At 44.2% G+C, this 13,533-nt stretch overlaps 1 protein-coding gene across 13 annotated transcripts in view; it reads right to left on the bottom strand.

Moving 5' to 3' along the window:
• PRRC2B (proline rich coiled-coil 2B) overlaps positions 1–13,533 on the bottom strand; it is a 99,171-nt gene that overhangs the window by 62,365 nt on the left and 23,273 nt on the right. For 12 of the 13 annotated variants that reach the window (XM_075560614.1, XM_075560612.1, XM_075560613.1 and 9 more), the window contains 2 exons: positions 2,292–2,461; positions 1,368–1,545 (listed from right to left, as the gene is read on the bottom strand). In XM_075560614.1, the coding sequence (XP_075416729.1) occupies positions 1,368–1,545; positions 2,292–2,406 (293 nt within the window). In that variant the 5' untranslated portion in view covers positions 2,407–2,461. The remainder of the gene's footprint in view (positions 1–1,367; positions 1,546–2,291; positions 2,462–13,533) is intronic. The other variant, XM_075560605.1, reaches the window with a different exon arrangement.

Consider the following 13,533-nt stretch of genomic DNA (forward strand, 5'->3'; position numbering starts at 1 on the left):
AATAGAGATGGTAGTAATTGTGGACATAAATCACACATTTCCTGTGTACCTGGCTCTGTGCACTACAGTGGTCAAGCCTGACCTCATTTGTTCCTGTAACTACCTGTCTGAGGAAAACCTTAGGCCCACAGAAGAGCCCAAGTCCAACCATCCTCTAGGCTCCATATAACACTAACAGAGCCTGGCTGGAAGTCACAGCCCAGGTCTGTCCAATGACAGTTAATAACTACACTGCATACTCAATACGATTCCTAAGCAAAAACACCAAAGCAAAGCACTGAAGACTTCACAGTTGCTACTTTAGAATCATCTGACTAGATTGTTTGCTCCCTCTGCAGCCTGTTCAGCTAATTACAGGGAGCAGTTTAACAACGTTGTCCCGACTGGTTTCAGTGTGACTGGAGAGCAAAGAGCCCTGACTGGGGGTGCCTGCTCACTTTCACTCTTCCCAAGCGTCTATCGACAGGCCCAAAGAGCGCAAGGGCAAGTGGATGCAGGAGACTCAACCATGTCTGTTGTCATTTCCCCAGGTGGAAGCCTGAGAAGCAGGTTTTTGCCTGCCAGTCTACAAAAGCCTGCCTTCCCCACTGCCTACTTTTTTGTCTGTCCTCTGACTGGCTGGAACACAGAATCAGAGGTGCCTAAAGGTGGAAGGGGACTCAGCCCACCCTGAGTGTGAAGGGTTTGCCACACACCCCAGGCAGAGCTGGAACAAAGCAGGGCCACAGGCTTTTGGCTCCACCAAACAGCCATAACAGTAGCTATGTTCCTCTAATGACGATAATTCATGCCAGGCCCTGGGCCCCTAAGGCTTCTGAAAGTGGTGTTGGCAGTGGGTGAGCCCCCTGGGAGGCTGTACAATGACCCTGGATAATGATGATTCTGTGCTGTGCTCATTAAGAAGTGGGCTGCTTAGAGCAATGGTGGCAGTCTCTTCTGCTTGGGAAACTGCTGGGCCCACAGATAGAAAGGGCCCCCCATGTTTCTCATCTGGAGTCCACCAACAAGGACTGCCACCGGGAGTATGGTGTGCAAATGCCAGCTTTACTGTGTTTCTTACAGGCGCTGGGCCCAGTCATTGCATAAGCGCCTCAGGTGGGATGAGGCCTTTCTTAATGAAGCACAGGAGACACTGGTCGCCTGGGACACAGCTGCCCAGAGAAACGCTGGTGTGTCAACTACAGAAGCCAGGGAAGATGAAAGCCGGGAGCAAGAAACACCCTAAGCAACAGGGTCACTTGGTATCTCTTCATCACTATTGGTCTGCCGCTGCAACACCAGCTGCCATCTGCCAACAGGAAGGATTCTAGAAGCAAGCTGTGGAGTTCCAGCTTCCTATTCACCATCTGCCTGTCTTGGCTGCTTACCTCTTTGGGTCTTGCTGATCCTGCTTGTTTGCCCATCCCGTCCCGTCCTTAGGTACTATAACAATATTGGGGTCGTTTCCTTTGTTTTCTGATTTCAAGCTTGGCAGGTTTGCAGGCGGTGGCATACGCCGGGCTGTGGCAACTTTCCCAAGACTCTGTAAGCCATGTCTAGGAATAACTGCAGGAAGGGAGAGATGGAAACAGACATCACAGGATTAAGTTAACAGAAGGAAAGAGGTCTGATCCATTCTCAAGCCCCACAAGATCCCGAGAAAGTCAAGCAAACAAAACCCAAGGGGCGGTGGAAACAAGCAAATGTGTTTGGTAGTCACAGCTTTTCAACCAGGGTTTTAAGGACAGAGGGGCTTGCTGGCAATGGGTGCAAAGGCTTTACATGTGGGCACGAAAAGCTACAGGGAGTGGAATTGGGTTTATTGCACCCCATGCTAGAACCCCAACTCTTTAAGTTGAGACTGGTGAAGAGTATCTGCTAGGACCCAAACCAGGCCCACACAGGGCTCCTCTTGAAGTTCCTAAGTCCTCTAGGGTGTGGGAAAGATGGACATGAACTTCACTCAAGTTCCAGGTTCTCAGAACAACGAAGCCTAAAAAAGGCAATGCTGATAAAAACAAAATACCAGTCTATTGAGCACACTGAGAATGTCCACAGCTTCAATTCAATAAGATAAAGAAATGATTACAGCAAAAGAACAGAGTCAGCATAGTTATGGCTCTGAAATTAAACAAGAAATAGGAGGTGGAGGTGATCTGGCCTCCCCAAAACTACTTGATTGAGAAAGGCGCCAGTTTGCATGGACCTTATCTGTGTGGTTTGGTGGGGCACTCTTTTGACTTACAAAGTCTTTGACCTGGGAGTCGTTTTAACAGAAGCAAGAAGAACTGGAGTTAACTTCTGGTCCTTACCTGAGGATCTGGTCGCGTCTACTGATTTTCCTTTATACTTATCAAACAGGCTGAGAGTCGAGTACTTGCTTTTCCCATCCTTGCCCTTGGTTATTTGCCCCAAACGATCGGACATTGCGATGAAATGTCATCTAGTAAGGAAATTTTTCTCGGCACCACTCCCAATCTGCCTTTGGAATGGGGGAAGGAAAAAGAAAGTGTCAATCCACCATAACCCTCCACCCAGACTGAAAAACACGCTTCCAGGAGGTTTAATGGGGAGAACGGATGTGATGACTCTCCTTGAAATTTTGACCAAAGCTTTGAAATCCATCCCCAGAAAAATGGTCTTTTCTCTCCCTGGACACGTGGCTTACATTTAAAGGGTGTTTTGTAGATACCCTCTCTCCCCTAATAACTCTCACCATGCTCTTAGAGTGGTTGGAGTTTATAACTGCACAGGACTAGCTGCCATTAACCACAAAGAGATGCAAACTTTGACACGCTGTGCCCTCTAAGTCAAGGACAGCTCCTCAAGATGGAAAATGGAGTGCCGGCTATTTGTGGTTCGTTCACCTAACAGCAAACATAAGGCAGACAGAATGGGGGAGGCACACATCCCACTTACTTCAAGGCTATTCCTCTTAAGGACGAGAAAAACAAAATCTAAGGGAAGCAACGAAAATAAGTGAATCATCCAGAACAGTTGGGTATGTGCACTTTTCAAAATAAAGAACTAGCATCCATAGAGAAAACCTCTGCTCTGGCAACAAAAACCCAGCTCGAGGAGGGGCGTATGTGCACACAAAAGCGCTGTCCAGGCCCGAGAGACCCTGAGGGAGCTGTACCAACCAACGACGTCCACACAGCAATAACCTTGAAAGGTCACCCCAGGAAAGGTGCCTCCTCTGCTCCATCCAATTTTGTGACCAGCCCACTGAATCTTGGCTCACCTGTTTATTCATCTACTCTTGGACTCATGCATTTACTCCAGTTTAGTTTATTTCTTTACTTATTCTTACTCACAGTCTACCACTTATCAGTGAGTAATGGTGGCCAGGCACTGAAGGCCCTTTAAGATGAATCAGATGCAGTTCCTGGCTCACGGCCTTTTATTCCATACCCAACCTTGGCTATAGGATTTGTCTTTCTTTATTACGGAGTCTGCTGGGTGACTGGAATAAGCCTCCATTACTTCTCATTATAATTAAAGCATGACAAAAAAAAAAAAGAAAGAAAAAAAAGCTAGTCTCTTTCCTTTTGCCCTGGACAGTCCCTGAAAGCAAGATGGATCACCAACAGCTCTACTGGAGCCAACCTTGAAAATTCGGCTAGGGTTCCTGCTCCTGCCATGTGCATTCAAATTGGCACAGTTTGATGTGGAAATACAGCCTGTGTTTCTGTCAATACTCAAAGGTTCTTGATTTCATCAAGCTGGACTAAGTGATCTTTGAATGGATTATCCAAGACAGCTACCCAATGCCAACCATTTGTACATAAAATCTTTCAATTTCAAGGAAAAAAAATAAAGCTAAAGTATCATTATAGAAGCACATCGATTGTTTGTCCTTCATGGTATCATGGGGGCCACTGTAGAAATGTCCATGGGCAATACAGGGTCACTGCATCATCCTACGCTGAAGCCACGCAGCCAGACCAGCAGGGAAAACCAGTGTATTGGGACACATTTTCCTGTACCCTCCTACCCCCCCCAAAGGGACTTTTAAGAAAAACCCTGTATTGTATATGAGCTAAGATGAATTAGAAGCTCCATCCAATTTTACTCGCATCTTAAATACGATATGAGAACACAGAGTAAAGAAGAGTTCCAAACTGGGGCTAGTGGTGGGGGGAGAGTAGCAAGATGGGAGAAGCTTACCGTACATACCTGTGAACTGAACCCAGTGCTGGAGCTGCCTGTGAAACATATGTGCACTGACATAACACTGGGTCTTATCCATCCTTTCAACTCACAGCTTTCCTCTCATCCCTGCTATGGGGCCCAGAAAATGGAGGGATGCAATTCTCAGAATGGATACCACCAGGTAAGTGGTATGAACTGGTCAGCTGAGCTCCTCATTTTCTGAGAAATGCTCCTCCCCTTGCATGGCTTCAATCTCTGACTGGACATTTGACTCCCTTCTTCACCCAAATCCTGCTTCATTCAGCTATAGTCAAGGGGCAGGACCAAGGGCCAAGTACTGCGAACATGTTTGCAAGCATAGCACATTTTCCATTGTGACAGTGACAGGAAAGCTGCTTGCATTCAGTGACCAAGCCCAGGGACACAGAGTGTAGGGGGGTGCAGGAGAGTCTAGTATGATGAAGACTGTACCTCGGAAACTGCTCATGAATGCTCCCTGCTCCCACCTTCCAGGTCAAGAGACACACAATACCAGAGGTCCACCCCCAGAGGTCTGCCCTGCGTATCAAGAGCCAGGAACAGCAACTGACCAAGGATTCTGGTGCTCCAGACCCGCCAGCCGCTTCACACCTTTACCCTAAACCTCCCTGACTCTAAGCAGCCTCTGCTGAGCTTCAGTCTCACCTTTTAACAGTTCTTTCAGGGCAGGGATGATTTAATAGGCTCGAAAATATAAATAAACTTACATTTCTCCATGAAGACTAAATGAAATCTAATTATTAGACACTTCTGTTACATCAAATCAAGAGCGGAAAAGACCTCTTAGGGTCAAAACTGCATGGTATTGGTATAACGACAGATACTCAGACCAATGGAAGAACTGAAACCCCAGAAATAAAATCATCCACATACAGACAACTGATCTTTGGTAAAGGAGGATCACAGACCTTGAGGTAAAACCCCAAACTATTAGGGCCATCAATGAGGGAACTGGGACCAGCATGAGAACTTTGATGCAGGGAATACACAGGCTATCAGAAATAGGGAAGGACACAAACACAGTTGAGTCACAAATTGACAAGTGGGATGTACTGAAGATAAAACACCAGTGTACACTGAAAGAACTCAAGAACTCTCCAAGAGAGCATTAAGAGAGTCCACGGACTGGGAAGACATCTTTAGCAATGACACATCAGACAAAGGCCCTATTACTAAAATCTACATACTCTGCTAGCTTCCAAAAAGAAAAAAAATTGCCCACTAAGGAGGTGGGCAAAGGACCTGAACAGAAGTTTCACAAGGGCAGAAATTCAAATGGCCAATAAACATGAGAAAATGTTCCCAATCATTAGCCATGAGAGAAATGCAAATTAAAGCAGCAATGAAATACCACCTAACAGCCGCAAAGATAGCCCAATTCAAAAAACCAGAAAGCAGCAAATGGTGAGATAGGAACTTTCATCCACTGCTGGTGAACCTGCAGATATGTACAGCCATTATGGAAATTGAGCTACCATACGACCCAGCAATCCTCCTACTGGACACATACCCAAAAGAGGCAAGAAACAAACCACGGCCAGATTATCTGTGCTCCAATGTTCATCGCGGCACAGTTCACATTGCAAGGAGTTGGAAACAACCAAAACTTTCATTAGCAAGCGAATGGATTAAAATACTGTGGTACATATATGCAATGGAGTACTATATAGTATGACAGGGGACAGACCAAATCCAGGGATACATATGGTAGCCAACTAAAAAGGAGGGGGGGGAAAGAAATGGGTAGCAAGGCAACAGAGCACTAACCCACCCAAGGGGATGGTATTGTTTATATCTCCACAAGGAAAGAGGGACCAGACTTCAACCCCGTGTTCCAAGATGTGAATGCAACATACTGGCGTGAAGCAGGGAGCAATAGCGAGGTCCGAGGGGCCGGCCCCAATCCCAACTACGTGGACAGCCACCCCTCCCCCCCAGAAGAATTTACTTCAGAGGACAGCACTGAAGCTGCAGCTCAGGGAGAGGGACATGTCTGATCAGAGCACACAGGAGCAAATGAAGGGGGAGGAAGAGACTGGAGCACATCCTGGCCCACCAAGCCTTGAGGACCATATCCCTGTTCACAGCAGCCAAAGCATACAGAGGACCATATGGCCAGCCCCACTACAAGACACAACATTCCTCACTGTCCCCCTACAGGGGACAACACTGGAGACACAGTGTAGGTATTTCACCAGATCTGATCCCACCACACCAAGGCAAAACACTAAGGGTGTGCAACAGAACAAAGGGAGCAGAGCAAGGAAGTCCTGAGGGAGTACCAAAAATAGACTTTGGGGCAAGGACGTGGCACCCCATCAGACTCTACCGGAAAAACACTCTTAAAGGTCAACAAAAAGACCTTGAACTATTTACAGGCTTTTCTTTTTTTTATGGGTTTTGTTGTTCTTTGTTTTACTGTCTTGTTTTTGTGCAGATTATTATCTCTGCAGGTCTTTCTAGATAAGATAGGCTGGATAAACAATCTGGAGGAGAAAACAATGGGACCAACAGTTGGGGGGGGGGGCATGGAGAGAGGGAGGTGGGGGAAAGGAAGTGGTTTTAATAAACCCATGGACGAGGGGACAACAAGTGATCCAAAATCAGTGGCAAGGAGGGTGTAAGAGGCTTGATCAAGGGCAATATAACCGAGAGGAATTATTGAAACCCAAATGAAGGCTGAGCATGATAATGGGACAAGAGGAAAGTAAAAGGAAATAGAGGAAAGAACTGGGAGGCAAAGAGCACTTATAGAGGTCTAATTACAAGAATGTACATACATGAATATATTTTTATATGATGATGGGGAAATAGATCTATGTGCATATATTTATAGGTTCAGTATTAAGGTAGTACATGGGCATTGGCCCTCCACTCAAGTACTCCCTCAATGCAAAAACATTTTGTTCTATTAAACTGGCATTCCATGATGCTCACCTTTCTGATACGATCACTAAAGACAAATGGGTGCATAAGCAAATGTGGTGAAGGAAGCTGATGGTGCCCGGATATCAAAAGATATAGCGTCTAAAAAGCTTGAAGGTAAACAAGCAGCCATCTATCTAGTTCAGAAGCAACAAAGCCCACATGGAAGAAGCACACCAGACTGTGTTATCACAAGGTATCAAAGGGATCAGGTGTCATGCATCAAAGAACAAAAAATCATTGAGAGTGAGGGGCAGTGTGGAGTGGAAACCCAAAGCCCATCTGTAGTCAATTGGACATCCCCTTACAGATGGGTCTCGGGGAGAAGACCAGTCAGTCAGGGTGCTGTGTAGTAACAATGACACAGACAACTTTCCCCTTAATTCTTTAATGCTTCTTCCCCCCACTATCATGATCCCAATTCTACCTTACAAATCCAGATAGACCAGAGGATGTACAAACAGGGAATCCAGGACAGATTAACCCTTCAGGGCCATTGGTGAGAGTGAAAATACCGGGAGGGTGTAGGGAAGGTGAGGTAGAAAGAGGGAACCGATTACAAGGGTCTACATATAACCCCCTCCCTTGGGGACAGACAACAGAAAAGTGGGTGAAGGGAGACATTGGACAGTGCAAGACCTGACAAAGTAGTAATAATTTATAAATTATCAAGGGTTCACGAGGGAGGCGGGGGCAGGGAGGGAGGGGAAAATGAGGACCTGATATCAAGGGCTCAAGTAGAAAGCAAATGTTTTGAGAGTTATGATGGCAACAAATGTACAGATGTGCTTGACACAATGGATGGATGCATGGATTGTGATTAAGAGTTGTATGAGCCCCCCTTAAAATATTTTTTAAAAAACACCACTTGGATAGAACCACTCCCCCTATCCCCCCACTTTAAGCAAGTCCTTGAGATAATTTAAAAGATAACATTTTCTTTGAGGTTTTCAGTGCCCACACAAAAGCATTTAAATAGTGAAACCAGTTACTTGCCTCACATGAATGATGTATCACACCACCTCCAGGAGGTGGCTATCAATAAGACAAGAGAAAATGGAAAGTTCTAGAGAATAAAAGCAGCAGATCTAGGGGAGATGAGCAGTAATAGCTCAAGCTGACGATGATCGTGGTTAAGCATGAGCTCTGCCTGTGCCGGGTTCCCCCGCCCCTCAGAGTTTAGACTAGCACCTCTTACAACGCTTAAGATGAGAATATTTGAAAACACAACAACAAACAAATAATAACGGCTATGCAAAAATATCTCCACCAAGCTATGCATTAAAAAAATCAAGTTGGGTTAAATTTATCCTACAGGAAAAGTAAACTTTATTTATGAAATAGTGCTGGAAAAACTGGATTCCCACATGCAAAACAGATTTCTGTCTCCTATCAAAATGGATCAAGGGCCTAAATGTGCAAATAAATATCGCAAAAGACTTGAAAGAAAAACAGCAGGGCAACACCTTATCAGGCCTCACTTTAAACAATGAATTCTCTTAACAGTAAAAACAAAAAAAACCCACCAACAGCAAAGGTTGAAATAAATACATGGGACCTCATGTCCACCAAACAGCATACTTAGCTGTGAGAGAGAGGCAAATAAAAGCCACAATGAGATACCATTTCACGCCTAAGAAGCTATGGTGGGTTATGTGTTGAACTGCTAACCACAAGGTCAGCAGCTCCAAACCACCAGCCACCCAGTGGGAGGAAAATGAAGCTTTCTGCTCCCATAAAGATCTGTAGCCTCAGAAACCCATATGGAGCAGTTTACTGTTTTATAGAGTCACATGAGTTAGAATGGACTAGATAGCAGTGAGTTTTGAAGGGTTTTTTTTTTTTTTGGGGGGGGGTGGAGCAGGAGAGGGAAGAAGCTCTGGTGGTGCTGCAGGCCCAGTACAGCGAGCAGTTCAAACCCATCAGTTGTAAAAATGGGGGAAAGATGAGGTTACTTGCTCCCATAAACACTTACAGTCTCAAAACCCCTATAGAGAGAGGGTCCTTACAAGTCAGAACTGACTCCATGGCAGTGGGCAGGGTGGCTATGATTTAAAAAGCTAACCAACGGCAGGATGTAGGAAAATTGGAAGCTTTACCACATTGCTAATAGGAATGCAAAATGGTATCGCTGTGGAAAATACTGGGCAATTCCTCAAATAACCGAAAATGGAACTATTGTAAATTCCAATCCAGGCGCCACCAAGTCAATTTCTACTCACCCCAACCTTGTACAGAGTTTCCAAGACCGTAAATCTACCTAGGAACACACAGCCTTATCTTTTTCGAACAAAGCATCTGGTGATTTGAATTGCTGACTTCCTGTTAACAATCCAACACCTAGCCCACAGTGCCATCAGGACTCCTCTTTAAAGAAACCGTCGATCCCGCTCCTCCGTGTGTGCACACACGACCTGGGATCAGATACACGGATGTTAACTGCAGAACTGCTCACACACCCCAAAAGTGAAAACAACCAAAATAAACATCAACAGACATAGGGAGAAACAAAATGTGGTGTACATAAAAGGGGGTACTCCCCAAAACCCGGAATACCTCCACCATCACCACCAAAGATATGTATTTAAAACTTTTTACAAAACAACCTATCACCTTCAAAGTACTCTCCATTACACTTAATACATCTGTCAAATCTGCGATTCCATTTTTGGAAACATTTTTCAAACTCATCTGTTTGGATGGCTGACAGCACCTTCCTTGTTTTTTCCTTCACCTCTTCTATGTCATCAAATCATTGTCCTTTCAAGTCCCTCTTCACTTGAAGAAACAAAAAGAAGTTGCAAGGAGCGTGGTCAGGTAAGTAAGGTGCACAGGGAAAGAGAGGCATGCTGTTTTTTGACAAAAACTGGTGCACTGAGAGGGCTGCATGAGGAGGTGCATTGTCATGGTGGCAAAACCAGTCCCCCGTTTGTCACAAATCAGGACCTTTTTGTCTCACATTATTACACAATCTTTTTGATTAACAGTTTAACCTGGTGGAGAACTCCAAATGCACTACCCTCCTCATATAAAACAAACAAATGAGCATCCTCTTGATCTTTGATTTTACTTGACAAGATTTTTGGGGGGACAAGGTTACGATGGCATCTTCCACTGGCTTGATTGACGTTTGGTTTCGGGCTCATAAGAATAGCACCATGTCTCCTCACCTTGGGGAAAAAAGTCAGGGTTGCTTCAGAGCTGTTCTTTCAAAGCAAGGCATGTTTCTACTCTAGGCTTTATTTCATGGTCGGTCAGAACCCAAGGCACCAATTTTGCAGTGACTCTTCTCATTCCCATACCTTCCATTAAAACTCACTGAGCAAAGCTTCACGGAGTCCAGATAACTTCAACGATCCATTATCAGTCTTCAAGCACAGTGCACAAATTTTGCTGACCATTTCGTTCATTCCAGATGTTGACAGATGTCCAGAATGAGGTTGTCATCAACTGACATTTCACCTTTTTTGAAATGGGAAAACCACTAGTTTTTCCCATAGAGCTATCTTTGTAAGCTGTGTTCAACATCACAACAGTTTCTGCAGCAACGAAATTTCACAGCTTCACACTGTTTTCCCTTAAATCAGTCATCAGAAAAAAAGAGGTTTGAGCAAAACTACTTTTATGAAAAAATTTGCTCAATGTTTGCCTAGCAGGGGAACAATGCACAATATGAAAGCTCTGCCCAGAGGAGCTTTTCCAGGGCTTGGGGGATACCCTCTCGTATACACTGGAATACTACTCAGCCAGTAGAAGAAGAAATGATGTCTTAATGCATGCTAAGTGAAATATAAGTCAATCCCAAAATGAACACAGTATAGAGATAGTTATTACTGGTTTTGAATAACCAATACTTAGCAGGGACAGAAAGGAGGGAAAGGTGGGGAATCAACTTTAATGGAAATCTCACTGGTTAAGGATAAAGTTCCTTAGCTGATTCTTGTACTGCTACCATTAAGTTGTATGCAAGCAAAAAGTTGAATTAGTGGAAATTGTGTAACTACGATATATTTGCAGCAATGGCAGAAAGACAAAGAAAGAAAAAGGAAGGCTGGTGAGGCTGATTATGTCTCATGAGAATTGGTTCTTTGGTTTGGAGAGTCATGGTTTCATGGGATATTCCAATTAATTGACCAAAACAAAGTGTTTAGTGCCTCTGTTGTACCTCCTAATTTCATTTGTTGTGCCTGGGGTCTTAAAAGATTGTCAGTAAACATCCAAGGCACAACAATCGGCCTCTCTTTGCCCAGACACAGGAAAAGGAGAGTCCCACATAGAAGGGGGATATGGAAGGTTAGTTAACTTCATGCTGAACAATTGTCTCCCTTGCCAAGAACTGGATGACCTGACTACCATTACTATTTTGATCAAAGCTCCCATAGATAAGTCCTGATGAAAATAGGTGACAAATACACAATAGAATTTCAATTCTCCTGGACTATCGATTCCTGGAGCCATGGATGAATGCAGAAAACACTGCCCTATCTTTAAACCAAAAATACCCCCTGAATTCTCAAATCATGGTCCTTAGCTACCCTTCAGGTCTAAAACTTAACTCACCCCCATGGCTGAATTTCCAGTCAAATACACAGGGCTAGAGAAACAATCTTGGGGTGGCAAATATTCCTTAGAATAATTAACCATTGGGATCAAGGGGGCAGCATTTACCAAAGTACAAAGGTGTTGGAAAGGAGAAAGAATGAAAATGGGAAGCACAGGGAGGAAGTGAGATAAGTGATGTTATAGTGTGGGGACTGCACGCAGTGACATGAAGGAAAGTGTGTATGATTTGCCGAGTTGAAAAGTGATTTGCTCTGTACACCCACTGTAGGCTTATGTAAACTCAATAAAAAAATGATAGACATCCTGAAGTCATTTTAAAATCAAATAATTTAGCTTAATTAAAAAAAGATTCACCTAGGGCATTATGGTTTTCAAAATACTATCTATATGGGATCAAAATGACAACTGCAACAGCCCTTAGTGGGGCAGTGAGTCTATGTCAATAAAGGAGGAACCATGCAGAGAAGAAAGACAAAGGTTTCAGGACTGTAAACAATGTCACTAAATAGTACATATAGAAACTGTTGTATTGGTGGGTGTTTGCTGTGCAGTTTCAACAATTACAACAAAAGTAAGCAAAGTTAAAAACAAGTTGTGGGGATGAGGGTGGAGAGATCCCAGCAGAGGGAGAGCACTTTAAGCCTTTTATTGTACACTAGTCAGAGGTTACTCAATGGACAAGGTTATTAGCAATGCTATGTAATATTCCACTGTGGTAGGCAAAAATAAGGGTCCCTTACCCAATGTGGTAGGCTCTAATCTGAGCCTAAAATATAGCACAGAACAAGTTAGACATGCCCTCTGTCCACGCCCAGTCTAGGGAGATGGTGGAACTTACCCATGGTCACAGAGCTAGCTCAGTAATAAAAACATGTTCTAGAATTTTCTGAACCCCCATCCTGTACCTTCACTTTCACTTTGGCCTGATGGTGAAAATGCTAAGCTGCAGCTAGAGCTCTGCTCTCACTCCACCAGTGACCCCAGGACATTCTGAATGTTTCATTCTGCTCTGCTCCCCATGTTCCCTCCCAGACACACCCCCTATAGGACTATAGATCTAGCCATTTAAATTCAAGTAACTAGCTCCTTAAATTTTGAAAAAAATCAACTAAAAGAAGGAAAAATTACTTACCAGTCATTATGAGCCATCAACTCTCCACATTAAATCTTTACACTGATTTTTTTCTCCCTTATCATCTATCATTAAATTTAGCCAGAAAATACTTTTCGGCGTCGGTTTTGTTTAAACAACAACAAAAAACCTTCTTATAATGTGTGTGTTCTGTATCTTCACCAAATAGCTCACTAGCTACAAACAGACCTTTCTCTGGCTCTGCACTGGCCAGGTCTGTGGATGAGATCGGAGTGGAGGCAGACAGCTCCTGAAGTGCCTGCCTGGTGCTTGCCCCCTTATCTAAAGACTCCCCCACAAGCCCTACCCTAAAGGATCCCTGCAGCCATGTCTAAAGACCAGTACCCTAACCCTCCGACCAAAATTCATTGCCATCTGTTCATTTCCACTCACAGCAACCCTGTAAGACAGGGTAGAACTGCACCTGTGGTTTCTGAGATTTTTAACACTTTATGGGGGTAGAAAGCCTCAAAGAGAAGCTGGTGGTTTCAAATAGCTGACCTTGCAATTAGTGGCCCAATGCATTACCACTACACCACCTATCAGGGCTCCTCTGCACCCCTGACACCACTACAAAAGCTCTCCAGTAAAATAAAATGCACAGAATTACAAATGACTTATTTTCAAATTGGCCATCTCTTCCCACACACCTGAGATTCTATATTCCCGTATCCACTTGGGATTGCTAATAAGAGTATTTGAGTCACCGTTGCTTTGGAAACAGCTCCTGTGGGATAGAG

This window comes from Tenrec ecaudatus, chromosome 10, assembly GCF_050624435.1.
Source record: "Tenrec ecaudatus isolate mTenEca1 chromosome 10, mTenEca1.hap1, whole genome shotgun sequence".
In the NCBI taxonomy this organism is placed as follows: Eukaryota; Metazoa; Chordata; class Mammalia; order Afrosoricida; family Tenrecidae; genus Tenrec; species Tenrec ecaudatus.